The sequence below is a fragment of the Cygnus olor genome, chromosome 2 (assembly GCF_009769625.2).
Source record: "Cygnus olor isolate bCygOlo1 chromosome 2, bCygOlo1.pri.v2, whole genome shotgun sequence".
NCBI lineage: Eukaryota > Metazoa > Chordata > Aves > Anseriformes > Anatidae > Cygnus > Cygnus olor.
The window spans coordinates 1,641,721-1,659,375 of NC_049170.1; the positions used below are offsets into that span (position 1 = coordinate 1,641,721).

At 43.5% G+C, this 17,655-nt stretch overlaps 1 protein-coding gene across 3 annotated transcripts in view; it reads right to left on the reverse strand.

The window, feature by feature from the left end:
* Nucleotides 1–212: 212 nt before the first annotated feature.
* PTH1R (parathyroid hormone 1 receptor) overlaps nucleotides 213–17,655 on the reverse strand; it is a 124,467-nt gene continuing 107,024 nt past the window's right edge. For all 3 annotated transcript variants that reach the window (XM_040549638.1, XM_040549639.1, XM_040549637.1), the window contains 4 exons: nucleotides 15,033–15,127; nucleotides 12,962–13,103; nucleotides 11,679–11,720; nucleotides 213–10,935 (listed from right to left, as the gene is read on the reverse strand). In XM_040549638.1, coding sequence (XP_040405572.1) covers nucleotides 10,573–10,935; nucleotides 11,679–11,720; nucleotides 12,962–13,103; nucleotides 15,033–15,127 — 642 coding nt within the window. In that variant the 3' untranslated portion in view covers nucleotides 213–10,572. The remainder of the gene's footprint in view (nucleotides 10,936–11,678; nucleotides 11,721–12,961; nucleotides 13,104–15,032; nucleotides 15,128–17,655) is intronic.

Here is a 17,655-nt window from a genome sequence, read left to right on the forward strand (position 1 = left end):
GAAGCCACCCTGTGCAAAGTCTTCCCAAAGGGTTTCCACAGACATAACTCATTCCCATCTTTCTGAATCCACAATGAACTGGAGGATCTCAGGAAGGTTCTTCCTCATAAACACAGAGGAACGTCTAGCCCACGTCCATCCATGTGTGCTCCTGAAGGATTTTAGAGGCTCTGAGGCCCATAAACAGGCAAAGACACAAAAGAGATATTTTATGAGAATCAATAAAGATTTCTTTTTATTTTAATTCCCTTTTTACATACACCTGTGGTTTGTCATTTTCCGCTCATTACTTTGGTCCGTACAGAAAGCAGAAGTGGAGGAATGTAAACCAAATGTCTGCCTGATGACACACACAAGGCAATGTCCTCGTAACACATACAAAGAAATCACAGTTTTGTCCTTTAGCTTTTCAGTCTTGTCCCTCTTCTGAAGTGAAACAAGGTCTTACAAAAACACTTCAGTGAAATTACTTGTGTGTGGGGAGGAAGAAAACACCCCAACTTTTTTCCCTCCTGCTGACACTAGAAGAAAAGGAGCCAATATTCCCAAAACAGACATGTCGGACAGAGCTTGGCAGACTGCTAGGAATGGCCGAGTCCTTTTTCTAATGCCCACACCCAATTGCCACCATGGCTTGGTCACCCTGAAGTTGCTGAGAAGAAGCAAGGAGTTTTAGCAGCAGGTCTGTCTCTTCGTGCATGCCCCAGCTCATGCAGATGGCAAGAGATTGACGTGTTTCTGAACATGGGGATGGGAGACGATGCTTGGATACACCCGTCCTTCCTCTTCTGCCACCAACCACCTTTCTCTGCCACCAGCTCTACCTGACACAACCTGTCTTTTAAAACATTTCACCTCCAACAGCAAATGGCTTCTTGCTCATCCTTCCCTGCAGCCCTCAAGGAAGAGTGATTAATTTAGACAGAGAAAAATTAAAAGGTAAAAGCTCAGCCTGGCAGGAAGCATCCAGCTCTATATTTAGAAGGGCCAATGCCTGTTGTAATGCTCTGATTTAAATAGATGCTGCTTTCCTGGTGAAGTCATTGTTTTGTCTTCTGTTTTAGGTACCTGAGGTCTGCTCTGTTTGGAGAACATCCTTCATTAAAGCTCGTTTTAAGTAGTCTTTCATGTGGTTATTGTATCTCTATTTCAGAGGACGTAGGCCCAGGCATTTTGGAAACCCAGTGCATGCTCATCCCATCCATCTCAAATATTTTAATCCCGTGCCTTTTTTTCTAGCAAGATACCACGTCCTAAATCCCCACATGTAGAAGCTGACCCCAATACAAAAGCCCAATGTTGTCACTCATGAAGTATTTTGAGAGAGGAGACTCTGGCTGTTCAGACCATCTTCTACCACTTGATCTCTGCTTTCTGGTTCTTAGTTCTATTGATCTAAAACAAAAAGCCACCCTGAACTGTGGGTGGCAAACAAGGTTTTGGGGACAGGGGAAGGGTAAGGTCATTTACTTGAATCATTAGCTTTTTCCTCCTCAGAATTTAAGGGTAAATCCCACTCCATGGAAATCAACACACATTTTGGTGTTGGTTTTCATGGGGTCAGGATTTCATTCCATATCGATGCCAGCAGATCTGTGTTGTTGCCCAGCACATTGCTTGCCCAGAATGAGTAACCCTCGGTTTGAGGAACATAATCAAATACTTTCAAATTCTTGAGTTCATACGCCAAGAAAACAATTGCTAAGGTCAGAGGTAAAAGTTACTCTGTGGGACCCAGGAGAAATGGTTTTGAATATCAGGTCCTTGTGCTGAGGCTGCTCTAATGTATCCTTTTTTTTCAGGGAGAAAAAAAAATAATGAAAAAGTGCTGGTGAGGATGAAGAGGAAGAGAAAGTTGCACAGACTTTGTTAAATCCCTCATTTGCTCTTTCAAGATATACCCTGTTTAGGAGAAAGTGTCATTGTGCAATAGAGCCCACCTCTATTAAATCTGTGCTGGACAGGGAGGTCTGCCTGAAAAGAAGCCAGATTTATAAGATTCCCTGGTTACTGATGTTCATCTGGGTCAGCTCTTCCTTCACTTTTCTTTTGTTCCTGGCCCCTGTTCTGTGTGCCAGACTCCGAGCTGATTTCCAGCCCTGCCCTGCCTCACTGGAGTCTTACAAATCCATTCCGAATTAGGACAAAGTTTGTTGTTCTCTGTTTTTGCAGACGCTGCCTCTGGCTCCCTTACAACACAGTGTTGCTACCCATCAGTGCTGAATGCCATCAGGAGATGCGTTCAAACTGGCGATAGCTTCAGATGGGTACAGTAACACACCACTGATGCAAAGACAGCTCAAGGAACAGTTCTGCAAGTGTGCCCCAAAGCAGCACGAATGGACCAGCCTAGAGAAGGGCACATAAGCTACCCGAGCAGACCAGAGCATTAAATTTAAATTAATCGTAAAAGAGGATATTTGATAGCAGTGTGCCAGATTTAACCCCAGGCCCCCAGACACTGGAAAGACATCATGTGAGCTTTGCAGGTCATAATGAATGTCTCAAGATCTTCTATGAGCAAAACATGAGCAAGTTCAATTGGAGGCTGAAATGCTGTGCCAAGGTTTGCAAACCTTTCCCTGGCCCGTGGGAAAGGTTTCACTGAACCTTATTTGATATTTCTTTTAATACTCCCCTATGACTTCCATTAGCTTCTCACACTCTTTTTCCCACTTGCTTCCCAAATTCTGGCAAAATGTTGATATTATCTTGAACTTTGTAAACTGCGGGGCTAGATGAAACCTGAAAGCTGGCGTGAAAACTTGGAGGATCTGAGTTCCCATGCAAGTAGGAGAGAAAAGAAAAAAAAAAAAAGAAAAAAAAAAAAAAGAAAGAAGGAGCTAAGAAAAATCTCTACCAGTTAAAATAGCTGAGAATGGCTAAGTGACCACAGTGTATGGCCATGGGGAGAATAGAGTAATCTGGACAGGCAGAGATAAAACACGGTTGCTTTATGTGATGGCTGATGCCTTGGGTGTCATTTTATTTAATCCCAAACAGCAAACCCAGTGTCTAATTCTCAGCAGAGTATTTCTGTTGCTACAGTTGGAAGCTTTATTTTAATTCCATTATGCAAATTGTAAATGAGTCTTGAACTGTGGTCTAGATTCAGATCTGTTTTGCCTTGGCATTCGACCGAGTTAACTCAATTAACTTCAGTGGAGTAGCTCCTGCCTTCTGCCAATGAACATAAAATCAACATCAGGTCTGTTTCTAACTGTCCTGCCCTAGGGACTGGCGTTGAATGACTCCGTCCGCTCATTATATCTATTCCCTCCACCACAGAGAACTCCTTCCGCACAGGAAAAGCCAGAACACCAGACACTGCACAGAAACCATCAGAGCATTCAACAGAACCTGATGAACTAAACAAAAAATAACCTATTATGACTATTTTATTGTTTATAATCATTCTTAAGTGTGGAGTAAAGACAGCAAGTCTTTTTCTTACTCTCTGTGCTCTTTCCTTAAAAATTCATGGAGAACAAAAGACAGTTTTGGCAGACCAACCTTTCAGCTCTGCCAGGGTGCCTGTACTCTGAGCCCGGTGTGATGGATGTGATGTGACTAGGGTGCTGTGCAGCCAATCTGAGAAAATTGTTTTCCCCTTCTGATGTTCCAGATTGGTTTTGAATCTTGGAGTTGAGATTGGCTCCTAGCCATTAAAAAACCCTGAGTCTGCATCCAGTTAAAATGGAAAATGAAATGCTTGACTGAGTTCTTTAGGTAAGATTTAGGGGGTTCTTTTCTAGGGCGAGGCTGGAAAATAGGAGCAAAGTGTAGAGAAGGACCCCAACAAACTTGAATTTGGGATAGAAGGACAGGGGTGTCCACTCTGCTGGTCCTTCCTGTGGCCTTTTCTGCCCACTAAGGAGAAGCAGAGTCAAAGATCTAAAATGATTGCTGGTCCTATCTTCTCTGCAGACCTGGACCACAACCCAGACTAATGCTTCAGGTGAGGTCTGCTAGCACGGCCAAAAGCCCATATCTCAGGCTCACCTGCACCTGCTGGACTCTCAGTAGAAGATCCCTGCTCTAAAATTGTAAAAAACACCTACAGGCCAAAGAGCAGCCAGTGAAGATGTCGATCAGCACTGAATAAAGAAATACCCTGATTAGGACACATTTTGCCTCTTATGAGGCTTGATATATAGACAGCAAATAAACTTGTGGCTAACCACTAAATGAAGCTCATGAACAATATTTCTGGCCAAGACTTCCAGAACAAGGTCACTGTTTTTGGTTCATCTGGGCTTGATGTCTCTGAGTTTTACATGACCAGAAGCTGGTCACAGGTGGGTTCTCAGTCACATCTCTGTTTATCTCCATGCATCCCAAGGAGCACATGGAAACACGAGGGAGACCAGATTTCTGGCTCAATTGATCAGGTAATGGATCATTATTGGGGGAAAAAAAAAAGCCAACCTGTATTCCTTTTTTTTCCTTTTTTTCTTTTTTTTTTTGTGAATGAAAGAAAAATCAATCTGTTTCCTAGCTGTTTTGTTTGTTTGTTTGTTTGTTTGTTTTTAGCATCACAATGGTGAAGTTTTATTTTAGTACAGTTTAGTTAATCACTTGTCTTTGCAACAGCTCACCTCTGCTTTCTTTTGCTATCCCACCCTTAGCTAAGAGCTAAGCTTGAGTTTTGATTTTATGAGAGACCAAAAAACCAGTCTGGATGGAACAGGGTAAGCCCAATAATTTTTGTACAAACGGCAGGATTTGCTGCCTCAAAACAACATGTTCCTTTGGGCCAACAGAATTTGTTGTCCAGGGGGCTCAACCTTTCACTTCTGTAGGCAAAACCAGGAGGACTGCTTTCCAACAAATGTCCACAGAGATGGACATGATCCTTATTTTACTTATACAATTTATGAACCATTATGTTTTCCAGGCAAATCCAGACAGACCTGGCCAATCCATGATGGAAATTTATTTATAGGGTCTTTCGCAAACTCATTTCCTTTACAATTTAATATTTTTCTCATTTCAGGACACCCTAGAGAAATGGGATATAAAATCTACTCTGTCTGGAGAGTGACACTGGATTCTTGAAAAGCTCTGTAGCTGGCCAGGAATATCATATATGTCCTCTATTTACTCTGGAGAACGTGGCAACTCATCAGCAATAGAAGTAAAAATAATAATAATTAAAAAAAATCAAACACAAAACTTGTTCCAGCATAAAGATTGTTAAAATATATATATATATATATATATATAATTTCCCTAGACCTGTTTGAAGTGCAACATGATTTCTCCCCCAGCAGGTGCTGTCAGCTGGAAAGTGCCATGGTGAAGATCTACCTTAACCTGCTCATGGCCTTAAAACAAAGCTTTCTCACATGCTGAGCAATTTACAACTTGCAGCCACCAGTGTAATGCCCATGTATGACATAGAATACATGGCTGAGGAGGCAGACGCCAAACCCTTAACCCCAAAGGCTGGAAAATGCTGCCTCAGTTTTTTTTTTTTTTTTTCTTTTTCTTCCTGTTACAGTTAAAATGTCATAAAATCTGGGTGAAGCCAGAAAGAGAGGATGTGAAACACATTATTGCCCCATAACTTTCCATGACAAGGTACGGACTGGTCTGTAGCAAACTCATGGGCAATGGGCACAAATAAGTGCAAAAACGCACCTATGCTAATAAGAAGCAGTGCTGGACACAAAAGGACTTCACAGGTTCATGCAACCTCTCCCTTAAATGCCAACTCTTAAAGTGCTTTCTCTCATTTCATGCAGTCCTATCTCAGGTGAAAGAATGATTGAACAGAATGAGAAATCCAGGTGACTTAAGGGAGATACTGAACACTTTCCTCATCCTCAGTAATTCTGCTTGAAGTTTTCATTTCTGGGTGGAAGTTGTGCAGGAAAATCAGCCAGTGAAAAAACAAAAACAAAAAAAACAATCAAACAAAACAAACAAACAAACAACAAAAAAATGATAGCTGAGGTTTCTTAACTCTTTAAAAGATCAGATTCTGAAGTTTAAAAATTTGTAAGCCAGTCATTGAATTCATCAAAACAATAAACAGGAATAAAAATTGGAGATCTTCACTCCTAATGTATTTTTATAATTAAAAAGATGGAAAATTCTTACCAACACTGTGGATGTTCTGCAGCTTTCAGCCAATTACCAATAAACAAATAAACAAAGCCGGTCCCTGGCTGAAGAGTTCAGTTTTTGGGAGAACTTTGCCAATATTTTGGCTCTGATATGTATTGGACAAGACGGAGCAGAGCTGAGGAATGGTGTGGAATGGGACAAGACATAAACTCATTTGCATCAAGACAAAGCAGTTTAAAGAAGGTTTAAAAACACTCATCTGCACATATCCAGGGGAAAAAGGAAAAGGGACTCAGGAGCATCAGCAGACTGTGCTGCTGTTTGAAGAGATGCTGGGCTGGGTACCACAACTTGAACCTGCCAGGGGGTGAGATTCCCTGCCCAAACCCAGCACCTCAGTGGCACTGAAGAAGAGAACACCCACCCAAAAGGTGGGCAAGGAGACCCCTCCCCATGTAATCCAGTCTGCTGGAATGTTGCAGTGCTCAGCCTGGCCTGGGCTAGCCCAGCGTGCTTAGAGAAGCAAGAGGATCTATAGGATACAGCCAGATGCTTTACAGGATGAGAAGAAAAAGGACACAAAGCTGACACAGGGGAAGAAGAAAAACTGGAAAGATACAGACAACCCGTTCCTCCAAGCCTTTGCCTCCTCCTAGGGCGGGTTTTTGAAAGTCTCTCTACCCAAGTGTTGGCTGCATCCTGACTCCACAGCCACCTGCTCTCTATCCTCCTCCATCTATTTTTTTTTTTTTGGTGGCATTTTTCTGTATCTGCCCTAGTAAATCAGACAGGATGGGAACTGTCACCCCAGGGGGACTCAGACCTTTGGATGGGGATAAACTGTCCTTGAGAAGTGCCTACATCTCCTGGTGATGGAGAAAAGTGAAGGTGACTGCACTCCAAACCTGGAGGTTTTTGGCTAAGCACTGACAGGACCACTCTGCCTGCCCTTCCAGCACAAATACAAACTGCAAATTGTGGTTTCTTCTCTGTTTCAGAGAATCAGTGGAGGATGTCCTTGGATCCCTAGCTAACAAAGCACGGCCTATACACTCAGTCAATACTTTCTGCAATCTCAGCACTCAGCACAGGACAGATAGGAACAGACTTTGACAAATATACAGTCTGCCTCACAGTCTGTCATGAGTTTAAAGGCAGAATTATTCCCCAGTTTTGGTATAAGCATCTTTGAAATTTTTTCATGAATATTGAAACACCAAGAAAAAAAAATCTATTATGTATGATTTGCATTTGAAAAGATCAGGAAAAGATTTCTTCCCCTTGTGCATGTGATTTTTATCTCCATTTATCATCAGTTTTTAAGCATTTATTCTAAATAATCCAGTGATGAATGCATTTCAGTTTACGAGGGGTTTTGTATTTGTTTATAAATAATTTTATGGTTTTTGCTAATTCCTTGAACTTTGCTAAGTGATTGTCAAATGTTGTTAATCTTGAGGTGTCTGTAACAAGCAGAAGTAAACAGTGAGTCACCAGCATTTTCTTTGGTGAATTTTTTTTTGGTCTTTTGTCTTTTTCTTTGTTCCAACAGCGAAATGATGCTAAGTGATCTTTGAGCGAGAAAATCAGGAAGGTCATTGCATTTACTTGGAGGATTTAAGCACAACATGCTTCTAGATGGATAGAAAGCCAGAGCCAGCATACTTGATGTGCTTCTCTCTTATTGGTGGTTCAGCCACACGGGATGGTAAATATTGCAGCTGTACACACTGACAGCCGACTGGTGATAACTTCTGCCCCCTTTATATTCCCTCCTGAGGCCATGCCAAAATCTGTGAGGAAAAGGCAAGCAGCGAGCATGGCTGGGCTGACCCAGATTTCTGCAGAGCTGGTTAGCTCTCCATGCCAAGCTTTCACTAGAGCTGACTTCTCTGGCAAGGCTACCTAACTTCTCTGTAATAACATTGTTAGCATTGTTCTTATGAATATTGTTGTTCATAATAGCAACAGTGACAATAAGAGAGCAGGAAAAAAAGATTATGCTATGAAAACCTGTCCCTTCAATAGCTGCCGATTGGTGTTAAATTGTTACGAGGAATTTTGACTTATTCTAATGATACAAAACAAAACAAACAAACAAAAAACCCAACAAACATCACAAATAAATACCGGCTTTTAAAGATTGGCTCATGTGTGTTTGCAACTGGTTGAGAGATGCTTTGATGCCTTACAGAGGCTTGCCTCTTAGCCACCACATCCCCTACCAGGTCTGAATCCAAAACCCAGGGATGTCAAGGGCAGGAGGTTTGTTTCTTGATTTCACTGGGCTTTGGATCCTAACCTGAGGGGCTGCTTAAAGACAATTTGGGACACAGAAAGCAGAGTCAAGGTCTCAACAGCTCTTCCTGACCTCCTTCAGAGTTTTGGGGGAAGTTAGTCCTTAGTACATACTCAAAAGTCGCAGTGGATGCATCTCAGAGGTGCTGGTTGGTGCCACCCAGCAGCATATCTAAAGGACCAGGATAGAGAACAGGCTATTCTACAGGTTCCACCTGCATCCTAAAGGACTTCTGCAAATTTCCCCAAGGCCTGTTTTCTATCCAATTCGAATAACAGCAAGGGGGGGTGAAAATGCTTCAGGTAATGGAAATTTACCAAGAAAGCAAAAAAGAAATATGAAAAAACAACAACAACAACAAAAAAACAAACAAAAACCAAAACAAACAAACAAACAAACAAAAACCAAAACAAAACACCATGAGGTGCTGACTTTTGGACAGCTTGAAGTGAATAACGACATTATGATAGGGTCTGAAGAGAGGATCCAGGCTGGCTCAGCCAGAGTCCTTCCTTTGAGGAAGCACTTGCTGCAGTAGGAAATCTGGTCACTGTTCCTAATTTCCCAGTATTGGGCACTTCTGAATCATGCTTCAGAACGGACAGAGACCCTTTGCTAATGCTCAGCTGGTGTGAAATGGCCTAAGCACGGTTGGTCAACAAGGGCTGTATCTCTTTGCCACTGCTGAAGACATGAAGTGTGTCAGAAAATGACCTTTTGGCACACCTTGCAAAAACCACCAGCAAGGGAAACTCTGCACAAGGACAAAATATTCCTAGTCTCTCTCTTCATACATCTCTAGGATGTATGAATCAGGCCTTTCCTTGTTCTCTTCCCTTTGGAGGCAACCCCAATAGCATCTCCTCATCTGAGCATCTCTAGGCAAACTCAGTGGCTTTGGCTGAAGTTTTATACTCATTGGCACCAGCTAAGGCAGTGGCCAGGTGTACATAGGTGTGTGTGTGTGGCTCATTTGAATGGCCCCACCATTAAGAATGGGAAAGATGCTCAGAAGGTGACCATCTAGGAGCAATCCCTGTGCTTTTGTCCAGCAAATTTTGCCCTTGGTTCTCATGAAGAACCAAGCCAGGTGTGCCTGGCTGTATCCAGCATCTCATGCCTCTGGATGGTGCAGGCAGATTTGAAGGAGTCTTTCTCCTCATGAGAGCATGGAGTAGTGAGAAACAAGAAATTCAGAGGGGAGAATGAGCATCAATTTAAAGATAAAAAAACATGACCAAAGCTTGTTTCCATGAGCATCCACAGACAGGGAGGGCTCAGTTAGCTACCCTCTGAGCAGATTTTAGCCACGCACACACCAGCACACACGCTTCATGAAGGTCTTCTGAAGATCACAAGCAAATTCCCCTCCCTGCCTCAGCCCGCCTGGGAGCAGCCAGGGTGGGCCTCTCTCCACTGCTGTATCTGGAAGAATGACATTTTCGCACATTCTGATAACCACATTTTCCATCCTAAAATTGCACTGGTTTCTGGCTTGCTACTGGGACTCAGGTCAGAGAAAGGAGAATATGGTTTTCTGCCTGCATCTAGCAACACGAGCTGTTAACTCTGCCCACTCCAGATGAACATTTTGGCAGGCAGTGGGAATACCCAAAGGAAGAACATGCCCCAGGCAGCTGGTCGTACTGACCCGTCCATGCTGAGCTCTTGGCTGCAACAATGGGCAGCTACAGCCCCCCGAGTAGGTCTCGTGTGTGTTACCAGACAGACTTTAAGAGGAAAGAGCAAACTGAACTGAAGATGCTGGTGCCCAGGGTGGCTTTGTACCCTTGCAAGAAGATGGCACTGCACGCTCCCTGCAAGACTCTTGCTCTACTGGGTGAGACTCCCACCCTCCCCAGCTGACCAAGCTCTCCAAGAGATGAAAGGACCACTTGCTGCGGTGCAACCCTCCCTCGCCAACTCTCAGTATCTCTGTTCAGCAGGTAGCAAGGCCCTCGGGACAGCCCTGCCCCCATTATCACCAGGGAGATTTAGATCACTGAATATATGTGTGTGATCCAACCACTGGCCACATTGGTGGCTCACTTTTTTTTTCCCATATAACTTAACCTCTCGTTCCACCGAACAGAGAAACTGTATGGAAATCCTTGGCATCTGATGCGTGGCCTGATATTCTTTTGCCCACTAAATGCTCTCCAGGAACCTTTCTCATCCTTTTGCTTCTTCTCCTCCTCTCTTTACATCACAGTCTCTCTTTCTTCTTCAACAAGTACTGTGGGTCTGTCTCCGTCATAAAGCCCAGAGCCATTCAGGTACTCCTCGTCTTTGTTGTACTGCTCTGGTCCAGAAGAAGGCATGGAGTTTTCAGAAATAGAGCCATTTTTTACATAACCTGGTAAATTCCGGTGTCCATTGAGGGTCCCTGGTATAAGTCTTGTATTGAGATGGAGGGCAAGTGCCCCTCTCGTGGCTACATTTGTGATGCTGGTGTGGGAAACCATTGGTCCATAACTGTAGGTTGTGCTCCCACTTCGTGCTTTCCTTTTGAAGTCAAGTGCTAATGTCCACCTGCTCCATGACTTCTTTATTTCTGCTTGGACCTGAGAGACAAGGGGGGAAAAAAACATGAGTAGAAGGAGAGGGGGACAGAGAGCCATCAGCAGGATGTATTATCCACAGGGGTGGAGAACTCTCTGGAGGGTAAAATTGGAAGGAACATCTTGTGTTTATGCTGCAGGACATAAGGAACATATCTGTAGTTGCATTTCCCCTTAAAATCCATAAACTTAGGCCAAACAAACCTTATGCTGGGCCATGAAAGTAATTCTGTTCTTTCCAGTGTGCATTCACTGACCACCTAGATTTTTAGCATGCAGCCATAGAGGGAATTAAAGGGAACAAAGACAGCTCAAAAGCAATCTGAAAATTAAAGCATGTCACTTGAAACAGAATAAAAGGGTCAACAAAGCTTGGCCTAAAAAAAAGGAGCTTGCTGATTAGACAGCTATTCTATCAATCCCCTTTTATTTCTGCCACAGATCTGATATCAGGCAGCACTAAACAGCACTTGTGCTGGGAAAAGGAAAAAAAAAAAAGCACATTTTTCCCCCCATTAGCTACTTCCAGTAGCTCATTTATTGATGACAGATTGATCTGTATGTCTTACGTGACCAAAATAAGTGTACGAACTTTCTATGTGCATGGACAGATCTTTCAGTGAGTGCAAAACAGGGTTGCATCTCTAGACTAAGAGGAGATACACTGATGTGCATCCACCTTGCCACCTGCATTTGGAACTAGCTTAACAAAGGTGGGACATAATTAAGAAGCTGATGACTCTTACCTCTCCATTGCAAAAACAGTATATGATGGCAACAAAAAATCCCTGGAAGGAAGAAGAAATAACACATTAATATTAATCTGGCTGCAGCTGAGTATCTAATACCCCAATGGAGTTGCCCAGCATCCCCGTGTTCCTCTGAAATCAGTGGTGTTTATAACTTGCTTTATATAATATGGATAAGAAACATTGCTCTTTTTAGTAGTGCATGAGGGACAGATGAACACAGCCATTTTTTACAGACTATTGACAAAGTAAATGGACTATATACACCCTCTGGATCATGTTCTACCTAACACATCTATTCTCCTGCTCTGATCTTTTGCAAAGTTCCTAAGACAGTGATGAGTGCCTGGGAAGGCGGTGGGGTCCCACTCACTAGGGGTATTTATGAACACATTGGATAAACATTTCCAGTGCTTTACATGTAGCTGATCCTGCTGCGGGACAGAAGGTGGCCCTGGTGGGACTCTTTCAGCCCTGGTTGCAAGTGGGGCAGCCTGTACATTGGGCAGAACTGGCTGAGTGGGAGCAGCAAAAGCAGTCAGATGTGAGAAAAACATCCACATCTTTTTTGTTGGTCAATAGTTCGGCCAGATCTTGGTGAGGTCACCTGCTATTTGTTCCCATCTGAGCCCAGCAGGAATTGTGGAAGTGCCTGGATGCAAGCTTTGTCCCCACCTGCCTTACAATTTCATCTGGCAGACCCACTGTTCACCTCCATCATCCACACTAGTTGACCATGATGATAGGTAGTTGCATGTGAGCCAAAAATTAATCTCTGAGGGAAGAGTGGGCAGTGGCTATAAAACACTGCTTTGCTTGTACAGAGTTGCATATTCTTGCTGTTATGCCTTATACAGGAGCAGTCCTATAACTGAACCTGCCTTTTGCCCAAACCTTGAACTGAGGAATCCATTCACAGTGCTAAGAGACAGCTTGGGATAAGCTAATTGGAAGCTAATTTGAAACAACATGTCTCTGTGGATCTCTACCAGCTTATGTCTATCCTGGATCTACACAGATTTTGTGGGGCAAGGTATCTTTCAACAGGAATGTTTTTTTTTTTTTGTTGTTGTTGTTGGACACACTGATCCTTTTTACACTGTATTTTGCAAATATAAAACATACTTGTTGCTAAAATACTGTCAAATCACCCTGTGAATGAAATCTGGCATGCTGTAAACACAACCCTGTTTCCAAAGAGAACACCTTGCACTCTGATTTCCCTCCTCCCTCTGTTTAAATTCTCGAAGTTTGTCCCCATAGTTTAACAATTACAATACCTGGAAAGAGTTGAACAGCATTTCATAGTGCATTTGAACTTGCCAAAGAATCCCTGACACATCTGTGTATGGCATAGCCATGAAAACAATATAGTGAACGCCAAAGAGAGGCATAAGGACGAGGGTAGATTTCAGCAGCTTCCTGCAGGAACAAGGAAAGAGAAGACAAAGAAGAAGTCAGTGGATGGAGTGAAACTCCCAGCCAGGCTGGTCCACCTCATACCTTGGGTGTCTGTCATGCATAATTTCGTTATGGCTCAACATGCCCCTTCACTAGTCCTGGATAGCTTACATTTACACAGGCTCTGTGTTCACTCACAGTTTCAAGCCATTTATTCTCTTCTGGCATGTGACACAACCCAATCCATCCCCCAGCATGTCATGATATGCTAATCTAACCCTCTTCATATGCACGTCCCCATGAGATGCTGCTGTAGGTACTGGAGGTGAAGACACCAAGACTTCTTTCTCAGCCTCAGACCATTCACTATCTTGGGTCAGGAACATGGGAACAAGGTGGAAGAGTGACTGGAAAGAAATGTGCACTGCTACTTCCGGGTCCCAGCCTCTAAATTCCCTTGCCCCTAAAGGGTGATTCTGCTTCTGAATTTAAAGACTGGACATGGTCCTAGACAGCCTACTCCAGCTGGCCCTGCTGGAGCAGGGGGATTGGACCAGATGATTTCCAGGGAGTCCTGCTCACCACAACATTTCTGTAATTCTGCAGTTGTCTTCTTATTGAGGCAAAGATCCACCCAGGGTTAGTGCGTTCTGTGCAGTGGTGGAGAGGGAATTGCATTTTGGAGCAGAATTATGTTAGATACCAAGGGGAAGTGCATGTCATAGTATGGGGTAAGCAGGGGGTCACCACTCCTAGGAGGCGTTTTGGACTGCAGCATCCCCTGGAAAGCCCTGTTTGAGGGAGAAGCTCCATCTCAGCACAAGACCTATGGCAGGGGGTAGGAGGGAGGTAAAATAAAGCCCTGAGTACTTGGCTGGGTTTGCTCCTGAGGGATCCAGCTTTGCCTGGAAGTTATGCTAATTGGAGGATTAAACCCGCTGCCAAGCGTTACAGCAAGTCACCAAGTGCAGGCAATTATTGAGAAGGACGGACATCACTACCAGAAAGACCTGGTACCACCTCTGTCCAACAACTGGAAACCACTGAGGGAATTTAAAACATTAAAAGGAGCAGGCCCCATCCAAACCATAATTAATAGCAAGCTTCAGCCAGGGATAAATAAATAAATAGATAAATCAGAACCCTGACAGGGCAGCAAAGGAAAACGGAGAGATGTTTTCCAGCCAAATATCATTCCTGATTCAAATGAAACATCTCGTGTTTGGAGAGTGTGATGGTACCAATGAGCTCATGGTTTGCAGCCCTAATTGCCCTGTTCTTCCCCTCTGCATGTGTTCTGCTGGTGAGTCCAGCCGAAGGGATTCAGAGAAGCCTTGGGAGCCCTCGAGCAGCCGAGGTGTCTCAGCAATCTGCTTTTTCTGTCCAGCTTTGACCATGCTACAAATATCCTAAATTATCAAGAGAGAAGAGCTGGCAGAACAAAGGAAAACAAAACAAACATGGAAAGGCCAGATTTCCAGCAAAGTTTCAGGAATCTTTTTTTCATTTCAGCAAACGCATTGAAGCACCCGCTGAAGGGCAGATTTAACAAATACACCAAGTTTTACAAAGCACAGGAGGAAAATAAACAGAAATAAATAAAATGGTACAAGTTTTAGGGGCTTCAACAGCACAAGCAATGCTTTTATTTTTGCACTGTTGGTTCAAGGCCAGCACAGTCACTTCCTAACTGGCTGGAGGAACTGAGCTCCTCTCTTTACTATGAGGCAGGTCCCTGGGGTTGGATTGGAGAGGTTTAGTGGAGGTTTAAACGGCTGCTGATTCATTCTGTGTTATCAGGCTCAGAAGATGGTGTTCTTCTCACCTTTTTTTAAGTGTCTACAGGGTAGGTATCTTCAGCTGAACTACTCACCCTGGGCTCCCTCTGTAGTCAAAGAGGGAAACAGGGACTTTGACTTGTCCCCAAACCGAGGAGGGTTTGTGACTTACCTGTACTGTTGTCTTGAATCACACCTCCCTGCATTTGTCTCCCGTAGCTTGGTTGCTAGGACTCTGATAATATTGATAAAAAGAATAAAATTTACCTGGAAGAGGGAAAAACAACAACAATTGAATAACTGTTAGAGGAGATGAAGCCAATGCTCGTGTTGCTCAGTCTGTGCTTCCCCCAAGGTGAGTAGGCTTGGGTCTGAACTGGAAGTGTTCCTCCTGTAGCAGAGATGAGCTGCCCTGGGAAAAACCCAGTGGGTGGTGGGATTACACCAGCCATGTTTAACCAGAATGGTTGAGAGAGAAGGGAATGGCATCCTCTGTGAAAGGGTAGGCATCCGAGATTAAAACACTGACACCTGAGCTAGCCAGCCTGGGCTGCCTTGTGCATGAGACCCTTATGGAAAAATGCTGTGAGATAGGGAGAGACTGAAAGACAGCAAGGAGGTGGTGAGTAGACACCTGACAAGTGGATATAATCTCAGTATTCAAGGCAGCAGTTACCAGGCATTTCAAGGTTTGGACCGCAGTCAGCTCTCAGTGTTTTTCACATCATCTTTATTACTTGGCTTACAGCTCTGTACAGTGATATGGGTCATTTTTATGTCCTAATAAACCTCTTAAGTTGAGTTTGGGGTCCAGGGAGCAGAGTGAAATTCAGTTATATTGTCCCTTGCAGCCAACCTGATGTTAAGGTCCCCTCAGGCTAAGAGAAGCATTAGCAAGATGCTTTTCCATATTTCCCTGTGCAAAAGGAAAGAAGAACAATCAACCTGCATCATGAAAGACAGAGTAGACCTAGCTAGATATGACAGATCAAGACCACAGAAGGGTAAAATAACTAAAACTTTTGTCGTACATCTACTGCAAGCTTTCTCTAGAGGAGTGTTAGGTGTGGACCAGATAAGGACAGTAGGGACAGCAACAACAGGCAGAAAAAATATCTTTTTGCTGTACAGGGAGCCATATCTGTGAACCCAGTTGCTGAACTAAGCTCACCCAGTCCTACAGGAACATGCCCACGGTGAGCAATGCTGCGTAAGGTAACGACACCTCACGGTTACACTGATACTTAACAGAGCTGAGAAATGGGGAGATGTTTGGGGGATTCCTGGGTTTTTGAATGTCCTTGGAGTTTGGTTTCTTTGGGGCCAGCCTTATAACCCTAGCTGCCCCCGACAAACCTATTCTCAAGGACATGGTGAGACTACGAGAAGGCTGCACACTGCTGGGCTAATGTTGATGTCTATGGGTTTGCAGCAGCCATTTGACTTCTCAGATACCAGTGTAGCAGCATTTTAAGGAAACAAATTACCACGCCACACACAGGCTTGTAGTTTTACACCAGAAGGGACCATGGTGAACCTCTAGTTTGATCTCCTGCAAAACACAGTCCATAAGACCTCCTTGTATTCATTTTGGTTTGAGCTACAGCAGATCTGGGTTTCAGTGTTTCCATGACGGAGATCCTACCACAACCATTGGTAAGTCCTTCCAATGGTTAATTATCCTCACTGTTAAAACAAGTAGTTCCCTGAGCAGCTGAATGAACATGGCCTGGTTTGCTATGGCTTTGTCTTCTGTGGTTGGATTCTTTCTCCTTTAACAAGGTGCAAGTTTGTTTTGAACAGCTCTCCCCTGTGTTAAAAAGGGGTAAGGTCGCACTACGCCCTTTCCAGTGAAGGGGCATTAGTAGAATTTCTCTCCAGTATCTATTTGACTGTTTTCATGAGGTCTGTGGGATTTTAACATCTATGCAACTCCATTCCCTTAGTTACATTTGGTTGGAATTTACTGACTGGCACAAGAGTTGTAAGGGAGGGATGGATAGACCGACAGGCAGAGAAGCACACAGCCTGGGGCATATAACTCATTTTCATTGGAAACCAATGTTAGAAAAAGGGAAAGAAAAAAAAAAAAAGCAGACTTTGTTTCTCATATGAGTTTTTCTAGCTTCAAAGGCTCAACTGTGGTATCTTGTTCTACATTTGTCGACTAAATTGAAGATGTCCAACCTTACCATAGTCAGGAAGGAAACTCCTGTGACTCTTCCTGAAACGTGCTAAGGTTAAAAAGAAATCCAGACAACTGAATAAAATCAGTTAGTAACATAGTGGAGGGATTTTAAGCCCCTCAGCTTTCAAATTCTCTGCAAGTACATCCAGAAAATGCATAACTTAGTCCAGCAACATATGACCAGCCAGTGTGGGAATTGAAAAGGCAGCCAAGTGAACAATATGAACCCACAGAAATTAAACAGAAACAACCCACAGAATATTTTTGCATGATAAATAGCTGCATTTGCAAATAGCCAAGGTACAAGCACAGCAGAGCCTCATGGAGAAACATTATTTTTACAAGGGCAAGCCTCAATTGAGCTCTTTCTCCTCTGCTAATTGGGCTTTAAATTAAATGCAATGGGGTTGCTGGCATTCATCTCATTGAACTATCTGAACTTTCTTCTCCATCCTACTATTTTGTTTCCAATGACCACGCTGTGGGCTTGGTGATTCGTTTCTTCCAAGGTGCAGAATTGATTACTAGAGCCAGGTGGAGAATTTCCACCAAAAGGAAATTCTGAAGAAGAAAAAAACCCCATCAAATCCAAAGCAGCTCACCTAAT